We start from the raw sequence: 11,575 nt of genomic DNA, 5'->3' as shown, positions 1-11,575 counted from the left end.
TGTGCTTTTGGTTTGACCACTTTCTTCATCTCAATTGAAGTTAAGTGCTCAATTTCAATTCTTAGCAGCAAATTTTATTGACTCCCATTCATGCCACTCTGGTCGCCTCTCCGGTCCTTCAAACGGAGAGTTATTTTGTGAACACACAACAATTATGTTATTACTAGTATGGTGCCCGTGCGTTGCAACGACAATAATTATGAAAACAAGGCACGTAACTATCGCTACCCTGTAGCGCCTTCGTCGCCACCCGCTTCTTCTAGGCGCAAATGCTCTGCACCACCACGATACGCAAGCGAGCACGAAGCAGAAAGTGGTCATTTTTTGCATCCAGATAGACATGGCACCCAATTCTCTTTAAAACTTTTGCTAAGACTTAACAATACATTTTGTTCTGGGGGCTAAATTATTATCCTACTAACTTGACCATAAATTAGCAACAAATATTATTATTTATATGAAATTAGCACCATACTTATAATCTACTCCAATCATTCTATCGCAGAACAGAAACAGAAAAGGAAGGCAAGATAACTGATCGCCACATTTCACAAAAGGGCAAGTAAAGCATGAAGACATTATACATGCAAATCAAATTATGCTGACAGAACAATCCTTCTTACAAGAGAAAGTAGAGATTCCGTGCAGCACCATGTTATTTTTCATTAACACCAATTATGAGACAACAATGTGGTGATCGCTACGCCCTTACACTTTAGTTCGATCATCAACATTCAAATCAGATATGTCTAAAGCCCCTCTTTTCAATTTAGCAACAAGAACTCACATGCCTGCTAGATCATTCTCGAGAGATAGTTCCTTCTTTGCCTCATCAAACTTTTTCTTGTACTCCTCTTCAAGAAGCTCCTTCTTTGCCAAAGCAGCCTCCCTCGTCAGATGTTCATATTTCATCTTCTCAATTTTAGCTTCCTGCCAAAGTACATCATCAAAGTTGGTTGGCTTTAATGTCAACAAGGAAAGCATAAAACACAAGTAGTTTGCATATAGCCATCTAATGAACATGCATACTATTTCTATCAAGTAGAATTACAAGAAGGATGCAGCAGAAAATTTGGTGAAAGGTCAGTAACCAAACCATGAATATTGTATGTTGAAGAATATGTACTGCACAAGGGGCTCAAATACACAAAGTGGAAGAACATTATCAGTAAAAGAACCTTGGACTGAAGTTTAGATTTCAAATCAATAGTCTCATGTTGTGTACAATCAGCTTCCTTCTCAGAGGATATATCCACTTTTGCTGAGAGTTGTTGCTCAATGCGAAATTTGTTTCTTGTAAATCGTTGATTTCAACATTCTACAATTAGCATGATTTTTAGACCAAACTTTGTCATCTTGAAGAATTTAAATTGAAAATAAAAATAGAGAGAAAGGACCTTCTGTAGTAGCTGCTCCTAGAGGACACGATTATCAGCTGACTTTAACTGTCCCAAAAACACAAACAATTATTAAAACACTATTTCAAGATATTTGAGTTTCATGGAATCACAGTACAAGTTCAAGAAGAAGATTACCTCTAACTCAAAAGCCTTCTCACTGCACTGAGTTGTTAATTTTGTAATAATTTGTTTTCACGAAACCAGGCGTGTTAGTATTGGAGAGAAAAATTGCAGGAACCACTAAGACAGGCATCGATATCACTATATGCTGGACATATCACCTACTGCATATCCATCATGGATGCATTAGCAACTGATGCCTCACCACTTTTCTAGGGCTCTCATATGTCTCCTGACAACCATTATTTTTTAATTCTTCCGCGCTGCCATAGCCAACCTTCATTGCAAGCTGAGTAGGGACTTCTCGACTTCCTCCGTTGTCGCACCTGCTCCACCTTGTCCATCATGTCATTAGTCACCAACGGCTCAACCCACACCTACATGCTGACATAGGTGTGCAGATCCGGGAACGCACGCAGCCACTTCGGCACATGCTCCATCCCAGTCTCCCTCCCCACCACCGCCTGGCTGGCAGAGGGATGTGGCTGCAAGCGTTGAACGGGGAACCTTGGCAGCAGCTACGCCCTGCTCAGCTTGAATGAAACTCATGCAGAGCACCAAGGATTATGTATTAAAATTTGTAGCTATCAAACCAAAGGAAAACATCACCACTATAGAAAACCCACCACGTTCCAATAAAGAATAAAATACATCCCCACATGCCACTATTACCTTAAGCCTAATTATATAAAACCACAGCTAGAAAGACATGCTATACACATACTTCCTATACTCAAGTAGAAACATTATAGTTTTGTCCGAAGGAACAAAAAAGGATTGAAGTACTGAACCCACCTTGTTTCTGGGACTGGTCAAAATAAAGAAGAAAGGCTCTCCAGTCATGTGCCTTCTCCCTTTGCCCAGGTTTATTGCTGCCATCAAGTTCATGTTTCCTTGCAACAGCAGGGGTGGAAAGGGCCATAAACAAAGCCACTTTGTTCACCCTACCCAAGCAGGCTCCGCACAACTAATTTGCAATTCATCAAGTCATCACCAGGTTGTTGTTATACCAAACAAGTCTCAATAAGAAACAATTAAAAATTGATACAAAGGCAACTCAATGCAAGAAAAAAAAATCAAGGATACCCATAGTGTTCCCCACCGCTCAATCATTCTAGTGTTATGAGACAACTCTAAGCTACACAATGCATAGCGGAAACAAATAGAGATGAAGCTTTTTTCGTTGACTTATTCTTATAGTAGTAACAAAAGTAGGCTTAGGAAAGGTAGGTGACAATCATAGAGTTGCTCGTTCTGAAGCGCCCATTCGTCGTCGGTGGCAGTGCTTTGCGACGACACAAAAATTAAGGGGGCCTACTGTTGCTCGTTCGATCAAAATGTTAATGAATCTAGATCTCAGATTGTATCCCAACTGCGCAACTTAATTTAGAGATACAATTTCTATATAACCTTAGTGAATATCGTTAAAAATATAGTTTGTCTACTTTGATAGCAACAATATCAAAATCTGACTACCTTAAGAAATTTGGAGACTTCTCATTTCTTTTGGTTAATGAGGGAACTTGTAGGAGGTCCATGCAACATAAAGGTAGTACTTTTCACAGATCTAGAACTAATCAATGAAGAAATAGTTGAAATAAGATCTAGGACTAATCAATGAAGAAATGAAACACACACCTATCTTTATGCCTTTGATTCTATCAATGAAGAAAACTCAAAGAAAGACGTTTGACATTGAGTTTGTCTCATCAATTATTCATGCCGATAAATCTAGTAGCAAACATGTGTCTGGTAATTATATACACAAAACAAAGTAATAGAATAGCCACATGATGTTAAGAAAGGGGCAGTTAGATACAGAAACTGCACCTTGCACTCATAACAAAAATACGTGAAAACCTATAATAAGTTGGATAAAGATGAACCAAGTAATAATCAATGATTTTTCTTATAATGGTCACTTAGATCCAATTAAACTTTACAAATATGGTTGTTCCACAAAACATCACTTCAATGATTATAATGGCATCGTTGCAGTCACTCATACAGTCCTATGGAACCAAGCCTAAATTAGCTAGCTGAAAAATAAAACTCTCAAACTTGTAAGGTCTGTCGTGTATGAAGGTTTATCACACAGTAGTAAAATTTCACATGAAAGAACTACAAATACCTGTGTACTACTCTCCAATCTGCAGTAAAGAAATATAGAGATAAAAACAGTTTTAAAAATGCATCGCTTCCAACCATAAGTGTACAGATAACCAAAGTTAGAAATAGTAATTTTATGGTGTGCTTGGATGATGTCAGACCAGTGCTAGTGCTTTGCTTTGTCAGGACAGTAAAATGTAAAATGATGCACTTCATGCTTATGATTTAAAAGAAAATCACTGGCATAAGTTTAGACAAGAGTTTTTCAATCGACTGAAAGAATTTCATGCATTTGATGGTTTCTATCACGGCAAAAAAGGCTACCATGACAATGTTTTTAACTTAGGGATGTTTCAAGATGACAACATTCATCATGATTTTGACTCCCTACTTTTCCTTGTCTCAAGCACCTCTCCTGCAGAACTAACACTCTGAAATATGATCGGATAATATTAATATAATTAAGAACTGAACAATTGCTGCAAGTAGCTCATGAGTTGTGTATGGAATTGCCATTCTAATTTTATGTAAATGTATGCTCCAATAAAACAAACCTTGAACCAAGGAACCAATGAACTCAAGTGATGCTTTTCAGTTTCTCAGTGTGTCAGACAACTGTTATGCAGTCAATCTTTCGAATTGTTAGTCAGTCGAATCAGTTTTTCAGACAAGTATTATGCAGACATACTGTCACACAGTTAGCCCGAACGGTTATGCACACAATCTGTTCTTCTCAGTTTCGCACACTTATTCCATTCACACAAAAGCATCACCTGAGTTCATACAATTCAGTTCAGACACATAGAATTCACCATCAGTTCTGCAGGCGTGAAGCAGCATATATGCAAGGTTTGGTACCAGCTAGCAGAAGCAGGTGTGAAGCAGCAGCATCTAGCTCAAGCAGCATATATGCAGCAGTACTTGGCATCAGTTGTAGCAGCCGGTGTCCATGGAAGTATGGGGTAGATAGATCCATAGATAACAACCTGTTTGGTTATAAACAAATAAATAGATAGCATCAGTTAACTCAAATAGTAGAGAAGTAATTTACCTAATGATTTAAGGCCATCATGACATGCCACACCACAAGTCAAAACAACAATAAAATAATCTCACTAATGCAATCAACTTAAACACGCCTCTAGCATATAAAAATGTAAGAGATAGAGGCTACTTAAACACCTACTAATTGAACAAACACTTACAAGTGCCATCTTGATGAAAAGCTTAGCTTCGCACGATCTCAAATCTGCACAACAACAACAAATAAAATCAGTGACATCAAACATGAACAGGCGAACAACAAAAATCAAGAAAATCACAAGAATTCTCTCGCTAAGAGGTGGGGGTAAGGTCAACAACGATAATTACCCCACTTAGGAGAGCAAAGAAATTTGTGCCACGCATGCATGCATAAATCTTGAGGGAAATCCTTGACGCAAATAAAGGATGCCATCAGTGGCCGCACAAGAAAGAATCAAGTTCTAGGGATCCTCCTCCTTATGCACATACATGAGGATACCGTTTGATTGTGAAAACAAACTCTGGACCCAAATCTACATAAAAGGAAGACAAATGTTTTAGGTTCTTTGAAATTTCACAGCTCACAGTGACAAATGCATCGAATGTGCTATTGTGCAATTTCACCTAGTGGTATGGACGCGCGGATAGACTGCAAATCGAAGGAAGATAGGGAGAAGACGATTACCTTGGTGGAGTCCGTCTCAATTACAGAAAAGGCTCATCACTCTCCCAGTCTCCCCCACTCATCTCTCCTGCCCCGCCACAACCCAGCGATGGCCTTGTGCGCTGCCGCGGGCTCCACAACCACCGCTTGTTCGTCAAGCCGTCTATCGGCCTACACAATAGTTATGGTAAGTATTGTTCTAGGTTCTGAGTAAGTATTGTTCTAGGCCTCCACAACCACAGCTTTCATACACAATAGTTCTAGGTTCTGAATTATAAGTTAGACTCAACCAAAATTGGCATGAGTTAAGAACAGTCAAAAAATCATTATCACTGACCCAGGAAGCCTCCCCTTTGGCGGGCATTGTCAAGGCCAATAACGTCAACCCTTCCATAGATCATAGAGATTTCGGGGACACCTGCTTCCTAAAATGAAAGAACCAGAGGAACCAGTCAGACAGTCATCATTAACATGAAGCAATTTATGAATGAGCATTACTTGATCAGTAAGCTGGAGCGTTTTAGAGGACCTCAATAGCTATGGCGCTGGCAAGCTGAAACAGATCTGCCTAGGTAACACTTGAAAACTTGTCCTTGATAGGTTGGATCAGCTTCGGAGCATTCACAAGATCTGTCATGAAACAAAATGTTGAGTAACCTATCATCATGAAGTTACAGGTGATAACAAGCTGAGAAGAGTGTTACCAGCATTGGCCCCATGCTTCAATTCGACTTTGGATCTCAAGCTACCATTAGCGCCACTACACTTGGGCCACTCGATAGTGTTCTTGTCATAGGTACCAGCATCATGCCAACCTAATCGAACATGAACGAAAATATAATATCTAAGCAACCGCGAGCCTGAACCAGATCAAATACTAAGCTACACTAAACCTCTAATGGTTAAAAGATTGATAGAAAATAGCAGAAATGAGGATAGTATGAAAGCTGCATTGAAACATCGGAAATCTCGTGCGAAATAAAAGAATTTTTTTCGAAAGAAAATAAAGATACTGTTGCATAATACAATGATCAAAACTACACAAAATAGTCATCAGCAAGCGATCAAGCAAATTGGCCGTGTCACTGAAAATACTGCAGCCGAACAAACAGTATGAAAGCTGCATTGAATCATCGGAAATCCCGTGCGAAATAAAAGGATTTTTTTCCAAAGAAAATAAAGATACTACTGCATAAGACAATGATCAAAACTACACCGGTGCAGAAATAGCATTACATATATTAACTTAGAATGGCACAACAGAAAAGCGACCGACATGTTGGATATGTATGCTTGGAACATGAGCAATATTACACGGGCCAACTTAAATAGCACCAATCATTCTACTCCTCCGACAGAGGGGTTTCTTCAAGTGAACAATGAAATATCAGTACAAAACACCACCTTATAACTAGACTCAAAAAAAATTGACAGTGATTACCTTGGTGGAGTCTGTCTCAATTACAGAAAAGGCTCATCACTCTCCCAGTCTCCCCCACTCATCTCTCCTGCCCCGCCACAACCCAACGATGGCCTTGTGCGCTGTCTGGCCTCCACAACCACCGCTTGTGCGTCGAGCCGTCTATCGGCCTACACAATAGTTCTGGTAAGTATTGTTCTAGGTTCTGAGTAAGTATTGTTCTAGGCCTCCATAGCCACAGCTTTCATACACAATAGTTCTAGGTTCTGAATTATAAGTTAGACTCAACCAAAATTGGCATGAGTTAAGAACAATCAAAAATCATTATCACTGACCCAGGAAGCCTTCCCTTTGGCGGGCATTGTCAAGGGCAATAACGTCAACCCTTCCATAGATCATAGGGATTTTGGGGACACCTGCTTCCTAAAATGAAAGAACCAGAGGAACCATTCAGATAGTCATCATTAACATGAAGCAATTTATGAATGACCATTACTTGATCAGTAAGCTGGAGCGTTTTAGATGACCTCAATAGCTATGGCCCTTGCAAGCTGAAACAGATCTGCATAGGTAACACTTGAAAACTTGTCCTTGATAGGTTGGATCAGCTTCAGAGCATTCACAAGATCTATCATGAAACAAAATGTTGAGTAACCCATCATCATGAAGTTACAGGTGATAATAAGCTAAGGAGAGTGTTACCAGCATTGGCCCCATGCTTCAACTCGACTTTGGATCTCAAGCTACCATTAGCGCCACTACACTTGGGCCACTCGATAATGTTCTTGTCATAGGTACCAGCATCATGCCAACCTAATCGAACATGAACAAAAATATAATATCTAAGCAACCCCGAGGCTGAACCAGATCAAATACTAAGCTACACTAAACCCCTAATGGTTAAAAGATTGATAGAAAATAGCAGAAATGAGGACAGTATGAAAGCTGCATTGAATCATCGGAAATCTCGTGCGAAATAAAAGGATTTTTTTCCAAAGAAAATAAAGATACTGCTGCATAAGACAATGATCAAAACTACACAAAATAGCCATCAGCAAGCGAACAAGCAAATTGGTCGTGTCACTGAAATACTGCAGCCGAACAAACAGTATGAAAGCTGCATTGAATCATCAGAAATCCCGTGCGAAATAAAAGGATTTTTTTCCAAAGAAAATAAAGATACTACTGCATAAGACAATGATCAAAACTACACCGGTGCAGAAATAGCATTACATATATTAACTTAGAATGGCATAACAGAAAAGCGACCGACATGTTGGATATGTATGCTTGGAACATGAGCAATATAACACGAGCCAACTTAAAGAGCACCAATCATTCCGCTCCTCCGACAGAGGGGTTTCTTCAAGTGAACAATGAAATATCAGTACAAAACACCACCTTATAACCAGACTCAAAAACATTTTTTTTGAGAGTTGACTTGTGTTGTTCCGTAATAAGAACAAAAACAACAGCAAATTCTTCTGTTCCAAGCAAGCTGGGGCGGGCTCTTTCAGTTCGGCTAAGTTACATCAATTCAACATGAGCATATTGCCTACCCACTTGCATTCAACAATGCTATAGCATGTCTCGCTTTATTGGAGGTGTTGAGCATGAGCATACATCAGCCAAGGTATTGCATGGAAAATACAGCAGAGGAAATACGATAAAGGAACTGCCTAAAACCATTGGACAAATGTCAATCATGATTCATTCTCTTTAGCTTGGGCGAGTAACTCTGCCTGCATTCTCTTTATCTCCAGCTCCCTTTCCATCCTTTCTTTCTGAAAGAATAGAACCACTATCAGCAGCTTCCATAAAAAACATCCCTAGGTATAATAAACTATAGACGCTAATAGTGCATGTATTTGCACAAATAGGCCATGGAGGTTTTGGTGGCCAGGTGTGTTTTGTGTGATGAAATGAGGATGGTGTTCTTGGTTGGAACAGAGCATACAACAAGTGATTCTGTCTGTGTTTAAGTGTAGCACAGCAGATGTACATAATGCTTCCATGTCTTAGCACCATCTTCCAAGAACAGGGATCCAAAAAAGACTGAACATGCTACAGAAATAAAAGCTCTGAATGAACCTTTAGGGTACAATGGGGACCAAAACGCGGATGGGATGGAATTTGGCGACGTCCCAAACAAAAAGGAGAAGGAAAACAGACAAACTATGGATTCAACGGGCTAAGACTCTGATCAGACACACTGAAACCCAGTACAATACTGACACCAACACTACAAAAATACCCCCCTATTGCAACACATTCATGTGTTGCTAGAAGTTGAAATAAGTGTTGCTAAGGCTTATACCAACGCATAATTATGTGTTGCCTATGCTGGCGTTGCTAGGGTCTACTGCAACACTTATATATATGTTGGTAAGCCATGACTATAAGCGTTGCTCGGTCGCAACGACTATTTATTCCCTACTGCAACGGTTACATGTGTTTGTACCGGCAAAGACGAGCAGGCCTGTATTGGATTTGGCAACATTTTGCTTAGATTTATGGTAGCACATTTATGTGTTGCAATGTTGTTGAACCGTATAACAATGGCAACATTTAGATCAGATTTGTGAGAGCACATATATTGTTACAAGAAATAAACCATTTATTGAATAGAAATTGATATACAACAACATTTGCCATTAATAAAATGAGAAGCTCCAATTCATCCTAGGCATAAACACGATTGCAATGGACAAACCATTTCTCATTGAAATAAAATAGTCAATATACAGAGTAGCACAACTTAAAATAATCACCACTTCATGCGTGTACAAATATTTTTGGAGACAGATATAAACATATGACTAATTCTAAACTATACTAAACTGCATCATAGGTAAACTAGGAAAGCTTTTTTGGTAGCATAGTCTTCAAATTCTGCAGAAATCTTGCAGCTCTGAAACTAAAATCTGGCAGCCCTGAAACTTCATCCTAGGTACTGAATCTGATGAACAATAAGAAAGCATTTCAGAAAAAAAAAATGTGCAAAAGAATACAATAGTGCGATAGGAGAGCACATGAATGAACAAACTGAGAAATGAAGATCAAAGGAGAGCGCAAGTATGAACGAGCCTACCAAGAAATGCACGACCAAGAATAGGAGCCAGTGATGGCTGCTATTGTTGCTAGTAATATAGTGATCAAAGGCTACCAATCACCCGCTCAAACATTTCCGCTGGACTGCAAAATTGAGGATAAAAGTTCAGACCAGAAATCATAGTAGCCAAATACTGATAGCTTTTATCTGGTCAATGCCCCTCAACTTCAAATTTGCGGATAACATAAGTTACAAAAGTCAAATATCATGAGATTTGTTGATACTCACAGGGAAGTGAAAATATATACTGCTAGTTTTGTCATTAAAGCTTAGGATAATCCACAGTAAGTAACACAGTATAGATGATAACATGATGCCAAGAAAATTAACACTGCTAGAAATGTTTTAGTAATAAAAAGTTGTGCAACCTGACAAAGGAATCTAGATGCTACTATAGACATGTGTTTTCATACCAGGCAAAGATCTTGCCTGATCTCCTCAAGCGTCTTTTCCTTATTTCCTATATAACCTGCATAATGGTTTATGTGAGAATAGCCTAAAAGACAAGCAACAAACTTAAATAGAAAGATGGGCAGCTTGCAAAATTAGTTACCAAAAATCTAACAGGTGGTCTAGTATAACTTAGCTCATGCCAAGATGTACCCACACATTGAAAAGAACATAAACTTATGAAGACAGATGTTAGTAGTGTTAATCACATCATAAATTGAGTGGGAATCAATCGTATAATAGTAGTGTTAATCACATCATAAATTGAGTGGGAATTCATAAAGGGAAATAAGGTAGATGCATTATAAAAATAAAACTAGATGTTCGTAAATATAATTGAAAATGCAGCCTTACCAAAGTCCTCAAACTGAAACACGCTAAGCTCCATTACCAGAGGCCAGCTGTTTTGACCACCATGGAGTAGAGGGCTTATCTAAAATCAGTGGCAATTCATAAAGGGAAATAAGGTAGATGCATTGCAAAAAACCAGACGTTCATAAATTACTTCTAGTTAAAAGATACACGGTTTTGCTTAAGTTTCCTTGCTATTGTTAGCACTTAGCAGGAGGCTGTGGCCCAGCATACGCTAGAGGATTTCCTGCGCCAGGGGGGTGGTGATGGAGGGGAACATGGCACTGGCCTGTCACATATTTGCCACCTGCAAATGGCTGATTCTGATTTAAACACAAGGAAATAATATGGGTTGTCAGTATTTGGATTATGTCTTAATGTCCTGTACATGCTGGATCAGGTTGACCTTGATCCCTATGGGTCACTAGCTGCATTCCTTGATTCCATGGTTCAATGTGTAGCAGATGGGGGTACACTAATGTGCTCAGCTATAGACATGATAGTGCTTGCTGGTGGAAATGCAGATGGGACAATGCTATGTGAAGGCTTTTCATCAGCATCCAAACTTCCGAAAGAAAAGGATAACCTATAATTTGTGACACTGTACCCCCTATTGTACTATGAAACTTACCAATGAACCAGAACACAACTGCAGCGAAAAGGATGGATGTCAATATAAGAGTTGTCTCCCTCCACATATTCTAACAATATCTTCTCTAGCATACCTGGGCAGAAGTAAAGCCACTTATATATAACTGATGGCAAGTCAAAAATAAAGAAAAGCAGCAAACAAAAAAATATCCAACACCAAACACAACAAAAAAGAAATTCAGAATAGGGCCTGTCTCATTAAGTCATATATGTACAGCAGATAGTGTGTATCTTCTCTAGCATACCTAGGCAGAAGTAAATCCACTTATATATAA

The 11,575-nt window shown here is 39.0% G+C and overlaps 1 protein-coding gene and 1 long non-coding RNA gene across 2 annotated transcripts; both read right to left on the bottom strand.

Annotated features, from left to right (window-relative positions):
* Nucleotides 1–570: 570 nt before the first annotated feature.
* Nucleotides 571–1,305, bottom strand: LOC103638474 (uncharacterized). Its single transcript, XR_558815.2, has 2 exons — nucleotides 1,179–1,305; nucleotides 571–930 (listed from the first exon to the last, which is right to left on the bottom strand). It is a non-coding gene; the product is annotated as an uncharacterized lncRNA (long non-coding RNA).
* A 5,758-nt stretch (nucleotides 1,306–7,063) lies between these two features.
* On the bottom strand, nucleotides 7,064–10,686 carry LOC103639985 (probable L-ascorbate peroxidase 6, chloroplastic/mitochondrial). Its single transcript, XM_020544620.1, has 4 exons — nucleotides 10,653–10,686; nucleotides 7,439–7,549; nucleotides 7,264–7,364; nucleotides 7,064–7,159 (listed from the first exon to the last, which is right to left on the bottom strand). Exons 1-4 carry the CDS (start codon nucleotides 10,684–10,686, stop codon nucleotides 7,064–7,066), a joined length of 342 nt encoding a protein of 113 aa, XP_020400209.1.
* Between the last annotated feature and the right edge of the window lie 889 nt (nucleotides 10,687–11,575).

The sequence above is a fragment of the Zea mays genome, chromosome 9 (genome assembly GCF_902167145.1).
Source record: "Zea mays cultivar B73 chromosome 9, Zm-B73-REFERENCE-NAM-5.0, whole genome shotgun sequence".
Classification (NCBI taxonomy): domain Eukaryota; kingdom Viridiplantae; phylum Streptophyta; class Magnoliopsida; order Poales; family Poaceae; genus Zea; species Zea mays.
The sequence above is the reverse complement of the archived record's forward strand: the minus strand, read 5'-3'. Positions and strand labels throughout refer to the sequence as shown.

What these genes read in the sequence shown, in the direction of transcription:
- LOC103639985 (XM_020544620.1), bottom strand. Translation starts at nt 10,686, where the DNA reads ATGGAGCTTAGCGTGTTTCAGTTTGAGGACTTTG. An exon ending in GTTTCAGTTTGAGGACTTTG is followed by an intron (nt 7,550 to 10,652) that starts GTAAGGCTGCAT and finishes ATGTTCGATTAG; the next exon opens with GTTGGCATGATGCTGGTACC. An exon ending in GAAGCATGGGGCCAATGCTG is followed by an intron (nt 7,365 to 7,438) that starts GTAACACTCTCC and finishes GTTTCATGATAG; the next exon opens with ATCTTGTGAATGCTCTGAAG.